Source organism: Marmota marmota, unplaced genomic scaffold (genome assembly GCF_001458135.2).
Source record: "Marmota marmota marmota unplaced genomic scaffold, marMar, whole genome shotgun sequence".
In the NCBI taxonomy this organism is placed as follows: domain Eukaryota; kingdom Metazoa; phylum Chordata; class Mammalia; order Rodentia; family Sciuridae; genus Marmota; species Marmota marmota.
Window position 1 is genome coordinate 60,577,957 of NW_025999900.1, and position 16,379 is coordinate 60,594,335.

Genomic DNA, 16,379 nt, shown 5'->3' on the forward strand with positions numbered 1-16,379 from the left:
TGGCTGGGCACACAATCACGAGCCACCACACAGCTTGTAGATTCAAACAGCAACTCTTTATTCCCAAACTCACACCAGCCGTCTACAAACACGTTCTGGGGAAATCCACGTTCTCTGCCCAAATCCACCCCCACTGGGCTTCTGTCTCCCCAAAAATACTGTCTGAATCCCGTGAGAACTCAAGGGGAACTCAGGCAGCAGGATACGCCCTATTCCCAGCAGGAATAATCTTAAACCTGGAACGCCCTAAACCCGATTATCCTAAACCGGGAACACCCTAATCCGCCCTGGTCCTTGAGCAAGGTCACCTACATGCAATGTCACTGCAAAATGTCCTATTTCCACGAGTCCTTCCACTAAGCAACATGGGGTACGCTGGCAAAGAAATTGTCATACCTACTTGGCTAATGGCTCCCAGCACTTTGTTGTTAGAGTGCCCTCCACCTTACTGAAAAAGGAAAGGTTCAATGTCAAACAGCAGGCCCTGTTACGCTGGCAGCCCTCACATATCTCGTTTGTCAGCTCTTGATTTAATCCCAAATTGTTTTGTTCACCAAAAATCCGCTGATGTTGACAGGAAGAGGTCAGATCAAGTCATGGACCTGGAAACAAAATGTAAAGTGATTAAGGACTGCCAAGTGGACACTCAGTGATGGTCATTGCTCATAGTCAGGCACGTCCCGCTTCGCCACGGCTCTGATCTTGAAGGAGAACCATCTGACGGGAGCCATTAAAGGGTCTGCTTCACTGTGGGCAACAACCGGAGGAGGGCCTGTATCTGACCTGGAGGACCTCTGGGACCTGGACCGAGCGAGGCCAGACACAGAAGCGCATCCCCCTCAACACCTCGGCATCACAGCCAAAGCCAAGGGTTTGCAATGATGAGAGACCCCACTGCAGTGGTGAATTCCTGCTGGCTCTGGGTAGTGTCAGTGATTCAAGGATTGTCATTCATTACCCAATGTGAAAGTGAATGTTGAGTCTCAAGGGTCACTTGTTCAAGATCTAGCATGATGGAGGGTGTGGAGGAGGAAAGCAGCTCAGGACATGGCAATCAGGAAGCAGAGAGGCTTCTGCTCTCCTGGAACAAAATACAAACCCCAGCGTCACTCTGCCCATGACCTGTGTCCTCCAGCCACACCTGCTTGCAGACACCACCCAGTTAACCCCTATCAGGGGATTAATGCACAGATTAGCTCAAGACTCTCATAACCCAATCGTCTTACCTCTGAAAATTCTTACATTGTGTCACACATGCTTTCAGAGCCTCTGCTCTTCTCTGCTGCTATCTCCTTGTGATCATCCCGGGAAATTCTAACAGTCTTGGGAGCCAGTTCTAAGGAGGAGTCGCCTCATATCTAAACTATAGCAGTCCCCTACAAAACAATCATTGACCACTGGACTGGCTGACCATCCTGCAGTCTTCCTGACTGACTGTCCCCATTGACTTCAGCAAAGTGGCAACTGCAGGCACAGCTGGACCTCCAGGCTGGAGTCACGTGCTCAGAGCTTGCCCTCTTCCACGGCTTCTTTCCTCCTCAGAGCAGGCTTCCTCCACCAATCAGCTCCCTGCTCCTTCTGACTCCCAGCGGCCCCTGTGTGGGCCTCCTGAGCTTCCGTTTACTCTCCTCTTAGGTCATGTCTTATGCCAGGACTGGAATATGCTCTTTGGCCAGGTCTTAGGTCACAAGCCTAACCTTGAACTTATCACTGTGGCCAGGGGAATACAGTGGTCTGATCTCCAGACCAGGGATCCTATAACTTCTTGCAGACCAGGAGGATCAGTCCCCTGAACTAAAAGGACCAAGAGTGAAGAATTATTGATCCCCCAGAGAAAATATGGAGAAACAGCTCCTAGGTTGGCTCCTGAGTCCTCTGGCCCCCACCTTGCACTGGATTCTGTTGTATTTTCCTAGTGGCTAATGATCATTTTAAAGATCACGTCTACTAAGGTGTACGTACATATAGTAAGTTGACCCCGTTCCTGCACAGCACTGGGTTTGGACAAACGCCTGATTACGCACATTCACAGCAGTTAAGGCACAGAACACTCCCTTCAGCCCTCCTGAACTCTCCCTCTCTCCGCACAAAATGTCATTTCAAGGTGGGTCACATAATTAGAGTAAAAAGCAAAACTTTAGTTTTTAAAGAAAACTTATAGAATTTATACGGAAGGATTTCTTAAACAAGTCCTAATAATTTAAATATTTGAATAATTAATAAATTTAGCTACAATAAAACTGATAACATGTTCATGGATGAAATGATACTATATCCGAGCTTTGCTTTTGAAATGAGGACGGGGGGTGGGTTATAGGTGGAAAACATGGGCTACACAAAGCAAGCATGTCTGTCCCCACGAAGTCAGCAGAAGAGCAGGTGGCAGAGGAAGATGTGGCTTCTGTCTGAAATCAGGACGAGCTGAGGAGGACCATCGGTTAGGGCAGTCCAGCTGGAGTCAGTTTAACAGAAAGAGGAAGCCGTTGCAAAGACATGAACAGTGCCTTACGACCCAGGGACAGAGCTGCCACTGGGGATAGGGACTGGGGACGTCTGGGAACTCAAGAAAGCCTCAGCTCTTTTCTGCTTCTGTCTCCTTGTGATCATCCCAGGAAAATCTAACAGTCTTGGGAGCTGGTTCTAAGGAGGAGTCACCAGTATGATGAGCTGCAAAAATCATTGAAACTCATGAGCTTATGGAAGATACCTCAACCCTGTCACTCTGCACAGTGGCCCCCAGCAGCCCTCTGGGCATCACCGGTGCACAGATGGTAATCGTGGACTCCCTGGGCCAAGCCTAGTAGCTCTGGGATTTTGTGGCAGGCAGTCAGTACCTGCCGTGGGTTGGTAAATGTTTGGATGGGCCTGGAATGTTCTGGTGGTGCTGGAAAGCCCAGATACCTCCAGAGCTGTCCTGGGAGTGCTGGGGAGACAAAGGTTGTGAGACATGCCAAGTTGTGAGAAGTGGAACTCCATGGTAGGTCTGTGCACTGGATGTTGTCCACCTGCCCCTCCAGAGCACTCTGTCTCTGACTGTGAAGCCTACAGCAGCAGGCAGCCTTGTCCTGGGCTCCCACCTCTGTCTGGCCAAGGGACACACTGGCCAGAGGAAGGAAGAGACAACAAGAATGAGTCAGGGTATCTGCTCGCCCAGTGCCCTTCTGCAGAGTTGCTGCTGATGGGCTGTCCCTCGTCAGGCTGCTGCTCCTGTCGCACCCAACTTTGTCACCAGGCTCTAATCACTTGCTCCTTGACACTTTAGGACTTAGGAGTGGTACAGAGCATCGTGGTCATGGCTGCAGGCATGGGGCTTCCCCTGCCTCCTGCCCACATCTTCCTTAATAGCCCTGTTGTTAAACTGCATTCAGATGCCCATGCGAGAAGGTTCATGCTTTCCTGCCAGGACCCTGACCGGTGTACTGTGGTTCATTGGAGTCAGAGGACTGTGCCAAGTCATGACTGCATCATGCCACGCGGAAGGGAAGGGGGAACCCAGGGCTGTGTGGATGTAACTGGCTTCCTGTCAGGTAGTCGCCATGCCATCCTGGCCAGCAGAGACTGGATTTGTTCAGATGTCCACACTATCCATAGACCCAAGGAAGGGAAACTGCCCCAGCTCCCAGCTGATCCAGACCCACCATGATGGTCCATTCTTCTTGCCAACAACTGTTTAAGGGGTGGACAACAACTTGATTCTGAAGTGTGAGGATGTAACAAACCAACCCCCCAAAATGCAAAATGGCTTAAACATGGTGGAAGTTTTTGCAGTACTGGGGATTGAACCCTAGATCTCAGCCATGCTAGTCAAGTGCTCTACCACTGAACTACAATGCCCACACTGTTATTTTGTGGTTTGGTTTGATTTTGTTTTTTGAGACAGTCTCTCATTAATTTGCCAAGACTGGCCTCAACCTTGCAATCCTCCTGCCTCAGCAGGATTACAGGTGGGCACCAGTGCACCCTGCTGGAAATTCATTTCTTGCACATGTGATTTGTAAAACAGGTGCCCCTGATGATTAATTCTCCTTTGAACTCTGACTGGGGACTGGGGTTCCTTCAGCTGGCTCAGCCACCTTCCAGAAGCCTCCCAGGCTGTGTGCACATTTACACCAAGTCTGTGTAGAGCCACAGGCAACTTTATGAACCAAGCTGGGTCAAGGTGCTCATCACTTCTGTGAATCCCTGTGACCTCGACCTACCCACCTGAGCACACTGCTGCAGGAGAGCCAGGGTGTGTGGTCTAGCCATGTGCCGGGAGACCAGCAAGGTCCAGTCTCAGCACAGGAAGCCAGCTGAGACTCTGGGTATGGCTGCTCCTTGATTAACGGAGTCCTCGGTGAGGATGCAGTCCTTCTCCTTTGCATGGGCTCGCTCTCATCCAGCGAGGAGGTCCACAGAACAGGGTAGAGGAGAGAGTGGCTGCAAAGTCACAAATCAAGACCTCAGGAGACCAAGCAGAAAGCAGGTCTGATTTTATTGAGCAATTACCATGTATATATGTTTAAGCAGTAGGTAAGCAGATTACAGGCAGCCACCAATGCAATTTCTGGCCAACTGTCCTTGCAGTGACCAACGGAGGAGCGGATTATGGAACAAGTGATGGGATCACAACATGTGGCCTCACACCCAGGGCTGTGCCTACAGGGTAAGCGGTTTGCCACTCACATGCCCAACACAAGGAGAGTGGTTTGTCACTCAGGCACCCTTAACGTATGCCATGTATACAGTACTCCATGCACTTGTCCCCACACTCCCTCTGCGGACGTTCTAGGTCTGCCTGTGGAGCTTGGACCTGCTGCTGCCCTTCTGCTGCCAGGGCATGGCCACCCCCATAGGGAGATGGAGCCAAGGGTGCAACCGAAAAGCAGAGCCAGGCCAGCCCATGGTTCCCAGAGTCACCCATGTATGGCAGAAAATGAGTTTCCTGGTGCTTTGGCCATTTCCAACTTGCTTGTATGTGATTTACAGCCCAAAGCATCCAAGCAAATACAAAACTACATAAAATCAGTTTTGACACAAAAGGGTGAATATGACAAAATGTTTGATTTGTATTGATTTCAATAAGTAAGAGAATTTCAATATATACTGGGGTTGTTTTTTTCCCCTGTCATAACTGTTTCTGAAGTCTGTGTGTTCTTGTTTCTGTATGGGTGAGTGAAAACAGGAAACCAGAGGTGACCCTGATGAACCAAATAGTCCAGAGTAAGAAAAACTGACAGGCTCTGGCTGACACAAATAATGGACACTTAGGATAAGTATCCAGCATGTGACTCACACGGGTGGTCACAATCAGCCACCCTTTAGAAAGGAGATTGTCAAGCGGGGTACTCGGGTGTCATCCCAGCTAGTTGGAGGCTGAGGTGGGAGGATTGCTCAAGTCCCTAGCTTATGCCACATAATAAAATCCCATCTCTTTTTAAAAAAAGAAAAGTGAAATGTACTGTTGTTATTGTCATAACAGTGACCATTAAGGACCAAAGGAACCCAACCCAACAACTGGTAGCAAAGGTTGAAAATGCACGACCAGGCCTCCTCACAAGCAGGAAGAGAGAAATGACCACTCAGAATCTACAGTCCTGGTTGATTTGAATTTATGGGCTGCAGTGCGGCCTCCCAAAGAAATTAATCTCCCTTTTCTTTAATACAAGCCTATGGCCAGGCCTGGGGATGTGGCCTAGCAGAGGAACACTTTCCTGGCAGACATGTAAGAGCACAGTAAAACAAAACCCAAACCAACAGGGCCTGCCTCAGAACCTTGCAGTTCACCTTATAAAACTGCAGCCATGGGACTGAGGGTGGGTCAAATTCCACAAGGAGGGGTGTCACAGGCAGAGTCACAGGGAGCAGAGGAGAGTCCCTCAGGCAGGCTGGCCGCTGTGTCGTGTTATCCAGGTCTATGGAGCTACCAAGTTGGTCTCATCTCCAAGGCAAAGCTGATCACACTGTTTCCAGACCCCATGTGGGTAGGGTTGCCAGAGTCAGGAAATAAAAATATAAACAAGGGCACTCAGTTAAATTTGAATTTAAGATAAGCAACAAGTGATTTTTATCATGAGTCTTTTTTTTTTTTTAGTGTAAGTATTAAAGACCTACTTCTACTTACAATAGAAAATCATTCATTTTTGTAAAATTCAAATTCAGCTGAATACTCTGTATTTTTCTGGCAACCCAATTTGAGAGGATGGATAATCTGGTGCTGGGGGTGTGGCTCAGCGATAGAGCACCTGCCCAGCAGACTTAGGCTCTGGGTTTGACCCCTAGCACTACAACAATGAAATGAAAAGAAATGAAGTTTAAAAAGAGGACATCTGATCATACAGTATGTATTCATCAAATTTCTACTATGTGCACAGAATTGAGGTGGTTTAACTTGATCTTCCTCTCAAAAGCTATGTCTCTCTTTCTGCCCCCAAGGGCATCCCCATTATCAGTGTTCTAACCTCATTTCCAACCTTCAGCCAGTCCATCAGGAAATGCCATTAACTCGTCATCCAAATTATATCAGAAAGCCATCTAGTTCTCTTTGTGTCCTTGGCAACTTTCTGGCCCAAGCCTTAGCCCTTAGCTTAAAATTGCTGTGTGGCTGTTGCCTGCCATCGACTCTTCTGGGCCATTCTCCATGATATAGCCTAAGAGATCTTGTTAAAATATAATTTAGATCATGTTGCAATCCTGCTGAGAAAGCTTAAAACCATTCAATATCCTCTGTCACTCTCAGAATAAACCTAAACTACTAACATGGCCATAAACCCTGATAATCCGGCTATTGCCTGCTTAATCCTCTGCCAATTCCCAGTTCGGCTCTAGCCATCTGAGTCTCCTCCCGTCTCTCCCACGGGTGTGCAAGTGGGCTTCTACAGCAGGGCAGTCACCTGTTTCCTATGTTCCTTTGGATATATTCCTCATACGCACTGGGCTCACGTGCTTTGGATTGGTTATCTAATTTAGATCAATGGCCTATCATAAAGATCATAAAGAACAGTGTATTTTTAAAGAGGACTGTCAGATCAGGCTGGGTAGGCAGCAACCAAAGGAGGCAGATTTAAAAGGGCCGCTGAACAGGCTTTATTGAGATATCACTCCCCGGCGGAACTCGATCAGACCCACAGAGGGGACAGGGGAAGGGTCTGAGGAGAAACTGCGTGGAAGCTCGACCAGACTGGACTTTTATGGGGCTTACAGCAGGAAGGGAAGGGCTTGAGACAGAAAAAGGTGTCTCTAGGGTCCCTTGCCCCCTTGGAGTTGGTCAGGGGAATTGGCTGAACTCCAGGATTGGCCAGGGGGTCCTGCTGATTGACAGGCGTTAGTCAGGAGATCTGGCTGATTGACAGGCGTTTCCGCCGGCATCTGATTGATGTTCAAAGCAGCGCGGGCTGCTTTGTTCTAAGTTGCCACTAAGTTGCCACCAAGTCGCTGCCACCGACCTAACAAGGACCTCGAAGTCTGGACAGATGTTTGAGAAGTTGCATGACTCTCAGTTGTTCCTTTTGAGTCCCCAGGAAGCGGTGGTTTCAGAGGCATCCCTCTGAGGTCTGCACCGTGAAGAGGGTGACTGTGGAGGGGCTGAACGTGCTGAACAGTTAAAGTGGACTGCCGCAGTCTGGCTGGGCACAATTCAGGAGCCACTTGTCAAAAGAAACAAACTTTATTTTTAGAACCACACACCAAACCACACAGCTCCTCAGGAAAAACCTTCAGAGCTCAAGTGCCACCACCGGCTTCCCACAAGCCTCTCAACCTCCCCCACTCCTCCTGCTCTTGAGGCCGATTGGCTGGGTCCTGTGGGCGGAGCCAAAAAAGTCCCCCAATGAGCAGCTCCGTGGTCTGAAAGGGCGGGGAAACAGCCCAATGAGCATCACCGCAGAGGAGCCAATCAGTTGGCAGCTAGAAGTTGCTGGGGCCGCTGTGAGCCAATCATCAGCTGGCAGCTGGAAGTTTGCTGGCAGCTGGAAGTTTGCTGGGGCCCCTTCAGGTGTGGCTCTCAACAGTGGACTGTTAGATTTTTCTGATCCATGAGTTCCAGGATGAACTGATACTTCATCTTATGGGATGGAGGCAGTTTATAAAGCCCGAGACTGAACTTTGCACACGTAATGTTTTTATTAGTATTAACATGTGATTGACCGCGGAGAGGAGAGAGGCGTGTGGACAAGAGAGTAAAAACATGATTTAAGTTAAAAATAAGGGCTGGGAATGTCGCTCAAAGTTGGAGCACTTTCCCAGCAGGTGCAAGATTCTGGGTTCTGTCCCCAGCACCATGGGTGGTGGGGGTGTACATTACATGGACTACTGAGAAGGATTGAATACCTTTATGGAATCACAGTAACAACCTGCCACTGTCTCTACAAAATAAAAGACATGTAAAATTTTAATTTGCTGATATTAAACTTAAATTATTAAATTTGCGGCCTAAAGCATTCTCAAGAAATGAAATCACTGTTAAAAGAAACAGTAGTGGGCTGTGGATATGGCTCGGTGGTAGAGTACTTGCCTGGCATGCATGAAGCCCAGATTCCATTCCCAGCACCACAAAAAATAAAAATAAAAAATAAAAATTTTAAAAAGCAGGATTTTTTTGTTTGTTTTAAAATAATACATTTTTAGTTTTATAAATTTGACAATAATAATTGTACATACTTATAGGGTACATTTTAATAACATCTATACAATGTGATCAGATCAGGGTAATTGGAATATCCATCACTTTAAACATTTATCACTTATGTTGGGAATGTTAAAATACTTACTGTTCTGAAATATACAATTGCTGTTGACCACAGTTACCCTACTGATGAGCAGTAGTTTTAAGCTTTATTTGAACTTAAAAAACACATCTCTGGGCTGCAGAGGAGCTCTAATATACTAGGTCTGCACCTTTTCTCTCTCGTAGGATGATTCTGAGGTCCCATTTACTGAAGAGGATTATCGAAGAAGAAAGCATCATCCCAATTTTACAGACCACATCAATGCTGAAAAAATGGTTCTCAAATTTGGAAAAAATGTAAGTATGGAGTCATAGAACATTTAGGGTAGAAAAAGGTTTTTTTGAGGAAGTGTACCTGGGCTTCTTCCTCCTCATTCATATTTACTCAACCTGGTTAAGGTAATATTTTTACTTGTCTGCACAGCTGGAAATGCTCCTGGCTTTATTCACACTATCACAATTCTTTAAACACCTTTGTTTTAGTTTCCTTGTATTTACACCCACAGATCTCTCAGCTTCAGGTTCACCCCAAGATGTACTGTCCTTAGGGTGCTGGCCCAGGCTCTCAACTAGCCCACTGAAGTAAAGCCCTCACCCATCAAGGGGTCTGAACATCCCAAGGGTCCCTGGTCCAGAAGATGCAGATAACTCAGTTGGAATGGAAAAGAGGGAAACTACATTGTCTCTGATCCCAGAATCTATCTCATTTGTTTCTTAAAACAATTCTGAAAAGTGCATGTTAACTTCATCTTGCAAATAAAGAGATGGCACCTTCCAGGGGTTAACTAGGATTTGCCAAGCCATCCTGCGCACTGCTCTGCCTTGTCTGATCTACCCCTTACAACAGTGGTATTGTCCATGGACACCACTGTCCCCTTCATAGATGCAGACACCATGGGAAAGTGGTGGGGCTGGGATTCAAACTGAGACCCATCAGACAACAGGCCTGTGGATTTGCTTTTATTATTTCCCCCTGACTCCAAAACTCTATCATCCAGTAGAGTTTATCTTGACACATCCACAGTCATTCACTATTAAAACATACTGAAGGCTGAGAAGTTTATGTAAACAATAATAAGAGCTTATTAGAGCTGGGGTGCGATTCCATGGTAGAGCACTTGCCTTACATACACAAGGCCTGGGTGCCATCCCCACTACCAAATAAATAATAATAATAATAATAGCTTATTAGCCTTCGTTGCAACAAATGTATCATTTTTACATATATCTATCATAAAATTATTTTATTTCTCTTGCCTTTTATCAACATAAACGGTGGAATACCCTGGTAATGAAGAAGTAGTAATAGCTAAGAAGTCATTAGGGGCTTAGCTTCCAGGATCTCATGTGTAATTTACAAAATTCTGTGAAGTAGGTGCTTCTATCATCATCCCTGTTTATCTTATATGGAACCCCAAGGATTCCCTTAAGGATTTCATTACATTTTTCCCACTAGAAGACCCACAGTTAAGTGATGTGGAATAATAGTTCTAAGGTGACACCTAGTGGTCTTGGAATATATTACAACAGAAGTTCAAGTGTCCTCAAGTTCTGGCTGACTATAAAAATCACATTGACATTAGCAATGAATTAGGAATTCAATCCCCTTTTCTGTCCACTAGCTTATGACCTTTATCAAGTCATTAAAATTTTGGGGTTATGATGTCTTTTTTTTTTCTAACTGTTGGGAATTAAAGCCAGGACTTTGCACATGCTAGACAACGTTCTACCACTGAGCCACATACCCACCCCATAATTTCTGGGGTTAAAATAAATAAAGCAAAGGGGCTAGATTAGATGTTCTGATATTCTTCCAGTGCCAAATTCCATAACTTTATTGTTTTGTTAAAATTCATGATTGTTGATCATTTATGTCTAATTCATTATTTTAAAATAAATGCTCATACGCAAAAACTAACTAGTTGTCTGAAGTAAAGAAATATCATCATCTTATTATCATTAATATTTATTATAAAAATCAAACACCTTCAAATAATGAAATCTATTCTTTTCATCCCCATCTTTATTTCTTTCCTTCTGTTTTTGTTGTTGTTTGTTTTGTTTTTTGTTTTGTTTTGTTTCTTCTCCCAGTGCTAAGGATCAGCCCAGGGCTTTATGCATGCTCATCAAGCACTCCACCACCAATCTACATCGAAAGCCCAATTTTTTAATATCTTTGATAAATGCACTATTTTTGATCTCAGTCATTTGCCAACTAATTGTTCAAAAATCAATTAAGAATTAATACCATAAATCAAGGCGGGCATGATGGCACACAGCTGTAATCCCAGCAGCTTTACAGGCTGAGGCAGGAGGATCACAAATTCAAGGCTAGACAGCAATTTATCGAGACCCTGTCTCAAAAAAAAAAAAAAAAATAGAGATGTAGCTCAATAGTAAAGATTCCCTGGGCTCAATCTGAAAGGCACACACACAAAACAAAGAAGAAGAATCGACACCAAGAATTGTCGTTCTGATAGAATGTTGTAGAATAATGTCTGATGCTAATAGTTTTCCCACTGTCTGGGTTACACAAGACCTAACATAGAAAAGGCCCCTGTGTCTGTGGATTATGAAAGATTATAATTGCTTTTTTGTTTGTTCTATTTGTATTTTCTATAATCAATCACTTATTGGTACATTTTAGGAGTTTTCTCTCTAAGCAAGTGCAGGATAGCTACTGAAAGGCAGAATAGGGCTGGGGTTGTGGCTCAGTGGTAGAGCACTCACCTAGCACGTGTGAGGTACTGGGTTTGATTCTCAGCACTTCATATAAATATAAATAAAATAAAGATCCATCGACAACTAAAATTTAAAAAAAATTTAAAAAGAAAGGCAAAATAGAAATATTTGTAAACTTGATTTGACTAGAATGTTCAATATGTGTATTCCCGATTTTGCATTCTTTGATGACATTAGCACAGAAAAGAAAATGAAATGTCTCTCCTATAACATGGTGCGTGTAACCCAATAGGATTCCCAAAGTTTCACCAAAATTCAAACAAGCCAACCAGACTTTGACTTTCTGATACCAGCCTAAAATGATGCTAGCCTTTCTTTCTTTCTTGTTTCTCCCACACACACCACCACCACCACCATTTATTTAGTTGTTTCTTTATTGTGTGTGTGGGTGGGTGGGTTGGGGTGGAACCCAGGGCCTCACACCTGCTGGGCCAGGTCTCTCTGCTGAGCCACACCCCACAGCCCCTATGACTCTTCCTTGCCTATTGAAGTCACAGGAAGGGAAGTACTCAGAGTCATCATCTGCTTGAGGCCCAGTACTCCACGCCATCCACTCTCAAGTCTTCTATTTCTCTTCTCTAAAGGGTCCTGTCTCCCCAGCAGACCCCCTTCAAGCCCTTAGTTCAAGCAAAATACTGGTATGTGTCTTTTAAAGTACAATGGGGGGCATCTGAACCCTAACTTCAGCCTGCTCAGTTCCCAGCACCTTTTCCCAAACCATAGTCTCAGACCAAAGTGACCCATAAAAGATTCAAAGCATCCTAAAATAAAGCTGCTAACGAGAATGTTTTACTGAAACCAATTTCCTCCTTAAACATTTTATCAGAAAGAATGAGTGAAAAAAAGAGCATTTTTTCCCACATTTTTGGTTGGTGCATTAGAGTTGTACACAGTGGTAGGATTTGTTGTTGATATCTGCACATGCACACAATGTGACAATGTGATTTGTCCAATATCACCCCCCAGAACATCCTCCCCAAAAGAGCATTTTTTAAACTTGCATTACCCCCCACACCCATGTTTAGAATCTTCCTCTATTTTATCCCTTCTGTTTTGAGCCGTCTTCCACCCCCTAAATTCTTAGCTGCACTCTCCCACCCACCCCATAAAACCTCAACAGTTATTTAATTTCTTCCCAGAAAGCAAATGCATGCCCATCTAGTTGGGGCTTGAGAGGACCTGCAGGATTACCTCATGCACATAGGCTTTTAAAATCCTTTGGGGAATCTTTTGCTGTCACATTACCCAGGACATTTAGGAGAAAACAGGGAACAAGATCACCTTGCTTAGCTATTCCACTGGTAGGAATGAGGACCAATTATAGCATGTGTTGTCCAGGTTTCTATTACTATAACAAAACACCTGAGATCATAAACTAATAGGAGGAAAGATTTGTTTGACTCGCTGTTTCAGAGGTTTCAGTCCATGACTTACTGTCCCTGTTGTCTTGGCCTGTGGTGGCACAATACATCATGATGGGAGTGTGTGTTGGAGGAGGCCACCTCATAGCTGGAGGGAAAAAAAAGAAGAAGAAGAAGAAGAATGAAGGAGAGACAGAGTCCCACAATCCCCTCAAGGTCATCCCCCCGCCCCCGCCAGTGACCTGAAGACCTCCCACTTGGCACCCCCTCCTGAAGGTTCTAGCACCTCCAACAGCTCCAGGCTGAGGTGCTAACATATGGGCCTTCGGGGAGCACTCCAGATCCTTGTAGCACAGTGATGTAATTGCTCCTCAAAACCTCCTTCCATGGCCCTGATTCTGCCACCCTGTGGCTTTTCCTGCTGGGCTCCGTCCTCAGTTCATCGTTCCCTCCCTGAATTTACCAACCTCTGACTCTCCAATTCTAGCAAGTCCTCGAGAGGACTTCATTCTACTGTGGGGGCTTGGTGTGGCTCAGTGGTGCAGCCCTTTCCAGCATGAGGAGGCCCCGGGTTTGATGCCCAGCATCACACAAATGAAAGAAAGGAAGGAAGACAAGACAGCAGCCCGATAGCCCCGCTGCGCCACCGTGCTACTTCAGTTGGTAATGGGTAGCTGAAGAGAGCAGTGCCCCCAGCCACGGCCTCCTCTCCAGGGAGGCTGACTGCCCAACCTGCTCTAGCTAGCTTTTGCTTGGCTGTGACCCAAATGTGTTGACAAGAGCAAGTTAGGGGACAAAAAGTTCATTTGGGGAGTCTTTTGCTGTCACATTACCCGGGACACTTAGGAGAAACCCAGGAACAAGATCACCTTGCTCAGCTCTTCCACTGGTAGGAATGAGGACCACAGATTCAGAGGTCTCAGTGCAGACGGCAGCTCCAGTGCTCTGGGCCCTGGTGGGAGGCAGCAGTCATGGAGGAGAGCTATCAGCGCATGGAGGCCAGGAAGCGGGGGGCGGGAGGGGGGATGCACCTGCCAGGGCACCCCCAGTGACCCACCTCCTCTAGCCATGCCCACCTGCCTGCACTACCACCCACTCAAACCAGGATGGTCTAATGAGGTTTCGGCTCTTGTAATCTAGTTATATTACCTCTGATCATTCCTGAATTAACACAGGAGTGTTGGGGACACCTCACTTCCACACCATAAAGCAATCTAATTAACCAAAGGTTTTTAAAGTTCTGATCTGAAGTGAGGCAGCCTCTGGAAGTCTGGAAGTCGGGTGTTCCCTGGAAGGGCTGGGGACAGGGCTGAGTGGAAAGGGCTGGAGCACTTGCCCACAAGCCCTCTAGAGGTCACTGCTCCTTGTAGACTGGAACCTTAGATCAGCAACACAGAAAAACATCATGCCAACAATTTGATTTGTTGTTTGGGTTTTTTTTTTTCTTTTTTATCCTTATTACTATTTTATTTTGAAAGTGTTTCACTGTGTTGCCCAGGTTGGCCTCAAAAAACTCCTGGACTCAAATGATCCTCCTTCCCCGGCCTCCCAAGTAGCCGGGATGACAGAAGTACCATTGCTCCCAGCTCGATTTCTTAATTAAGCACCATCCAGGTCACATATTTACTAGAATATGAGTGGGGAGGGCACAGAGGAGGAAGATCAGTGCCCAGGTACGCTCTCTGCCCTAAGCTTCCAACATGCCAGAAAGCCATATGCCCTGGGCCACTCTCGGCACTGTGATGAGTATTAAAACACAGATAAATGCTGGGTGGGGTGTGGCTCAGTGGTAGAGCACTTGCCTAGCACTTACCTGAGCCCCAGGTTCCATCCCCAGTGCCACCACTGAGGCAAAGTCTCACAGTGCCTGGCCCACCCCAGGTCGGGTGAGTGAACATCCATGCCAGCTAAAACTCCCCCAACTTGCTTCGTGCTCCACCCCTACCCTACTAAGTGGTTAAAGAACTTCACAGAAGGTCCCTTTTTAAAGGTTCCTTCCCCCAGTACCAGGATAAAACTTTCAGGTATTACATTTTTACAAATAATAGCTTTGGCTTTAATTGAATTAGGATTCCCAACTAAAAAAAAAAATTTTTTTGAACCAGGGGGTTGAACCCAGGGGTGCTTTACCACTGTCCTTCATCCCCAGCCTTTTTTATTTTTATTTTGAGACACTAAGTTGCTTAGGGCCTCACTAAGTTGCTGAGGCTGGCCTCAAACTTGTGATCCTCCTGCCTCAGCCTCCTGAGCTGCTGGGATTACAGGTGTGCACCACTGCACCAGCATTCAACTAAATTTTAATTGTGGTCAAAGACATTCCTGAATAGTGCAGAAGTGTGTTCTCCCATTTAAAGAACATTATTTCTGTCCTAGACAATACCTAAGAAGCCTGGAAGAGTTAATGAAACTTCCTTCAGTGCTCATTTTAACTTCTCAAATGATCTAGTAAACAAGATTGTTAAACATTATGTTCAGCTTTTGTTCTGTTTTAACTAACAGGTCAAAAAATTCGCAACTTATGTTATTGCTGCCGGACTTCAGTATGGGGTGGAAGAAGGCATCTTACACACTTTTTTTAAGGTAGGACTTTTCAATGACTATGGATATTTTAACGTGTTTTGCGGGACTCGGGGTGGAGCTCGGTGGTAGAGCACTTTGCCTCTGGGTTCCATCCCCAGCACCACAAATAAATAATAAATAAAAAGTGTGCTGCAATAAGGAAATGCAGATTGAAGGTGGCTAGTTCCACATAATAAGGAAAAACTTGGGCATCTACCGTTACCACCTGCACTTAGTTTCCATTATTAACCACTTATGTTCACACGCTGAGAACAGTAAAGGAAAAGATGGATTTCCTTTCATTGATGAAATAAATATTAAGTGCCGACCATGTGCCAACTCTTACAGGTACAGGGGACACAATAACATCCTAAAGCCTCTGTCCTTGTGGTGCTTACTTCTAGTGGGGTAAGCTAAAAACAAAGAAGATGAAGATGTGAACAAAGACGCCAGCAAATATGGAACATTTCAGAAGTTGAAACACGCTCCGAAACCCAGCAGCACAGAATAAGGTGGAGCGTGCCAGGCGGGGAGATGGCTCAGGGAAGACTTTCTAAAGATGTGGTGTCTGAGGGAAAGGCAACGAGGGAAATCACTAAGGTGCTTTCTGGGGAAAGAACATTCCAGGCAGTGGGACTTGAATGCAAAGAGCCCAGGTTGAAATGTGATGGCTGTGTTTGAGGAACAGCAGGAAGACCAGGAGGCCCAAGGAGGTTCAGGGAGTCAGGCGGAGCCCAGGTCCCAGCCACGGTAAGAGCTTTGGCTTTTTTCCCCTAAGTGAGCTGGGAGACCATCGGACTGTTTTGAGCACAAAAGTCACAATCTGAAGTTTTAAAAGATCGCGCCTGTTCTGCAGCTAGGTGAGGATGTGCCCTAGTGGGGCAGGCAGAATGGAGAGGGAGGGAGACCAGCCAGGAGGGTCTGAGACCTGAGTGGAAATTGTTCCGGTCGGGGTGTGTGGGGAAGGTAGAGGCAGTGGGATTGCTCAGACTGTGAATGCAAAGGGGACTGAA

General features: G+C 45.9%; 1 protein-coding gene across 2 annotated transcripts in view; it reads left to right on the top strand.

Annotated features, from left to right (window-relative positions):
- Ak7 (adenylate kinase 7) overlaps nucleotides 1–16,379 on the top strand; it is a 70,685-nt gene that overhangs the window by 19,293 nt on the left and 35,013 nt on the right. For both annotated transcript variants that reach the window (XM_015495403.2, XM_048799304.1), the window contains exons 5-6: nucleotides 8,891–9,001; nucleotides 15,307–15,387. In XM_015495403.2, the coding sequence (XP_015350889.1) occupies nucleotides 8,891–9,001; nucleotides 15,307–15,387 (192 nt within the window). The remainder of the gene's footprint in view (nucleotides 1–8,890; nucleotides 9,002–15,306; nucleotides 15,388–16,379) is intronic.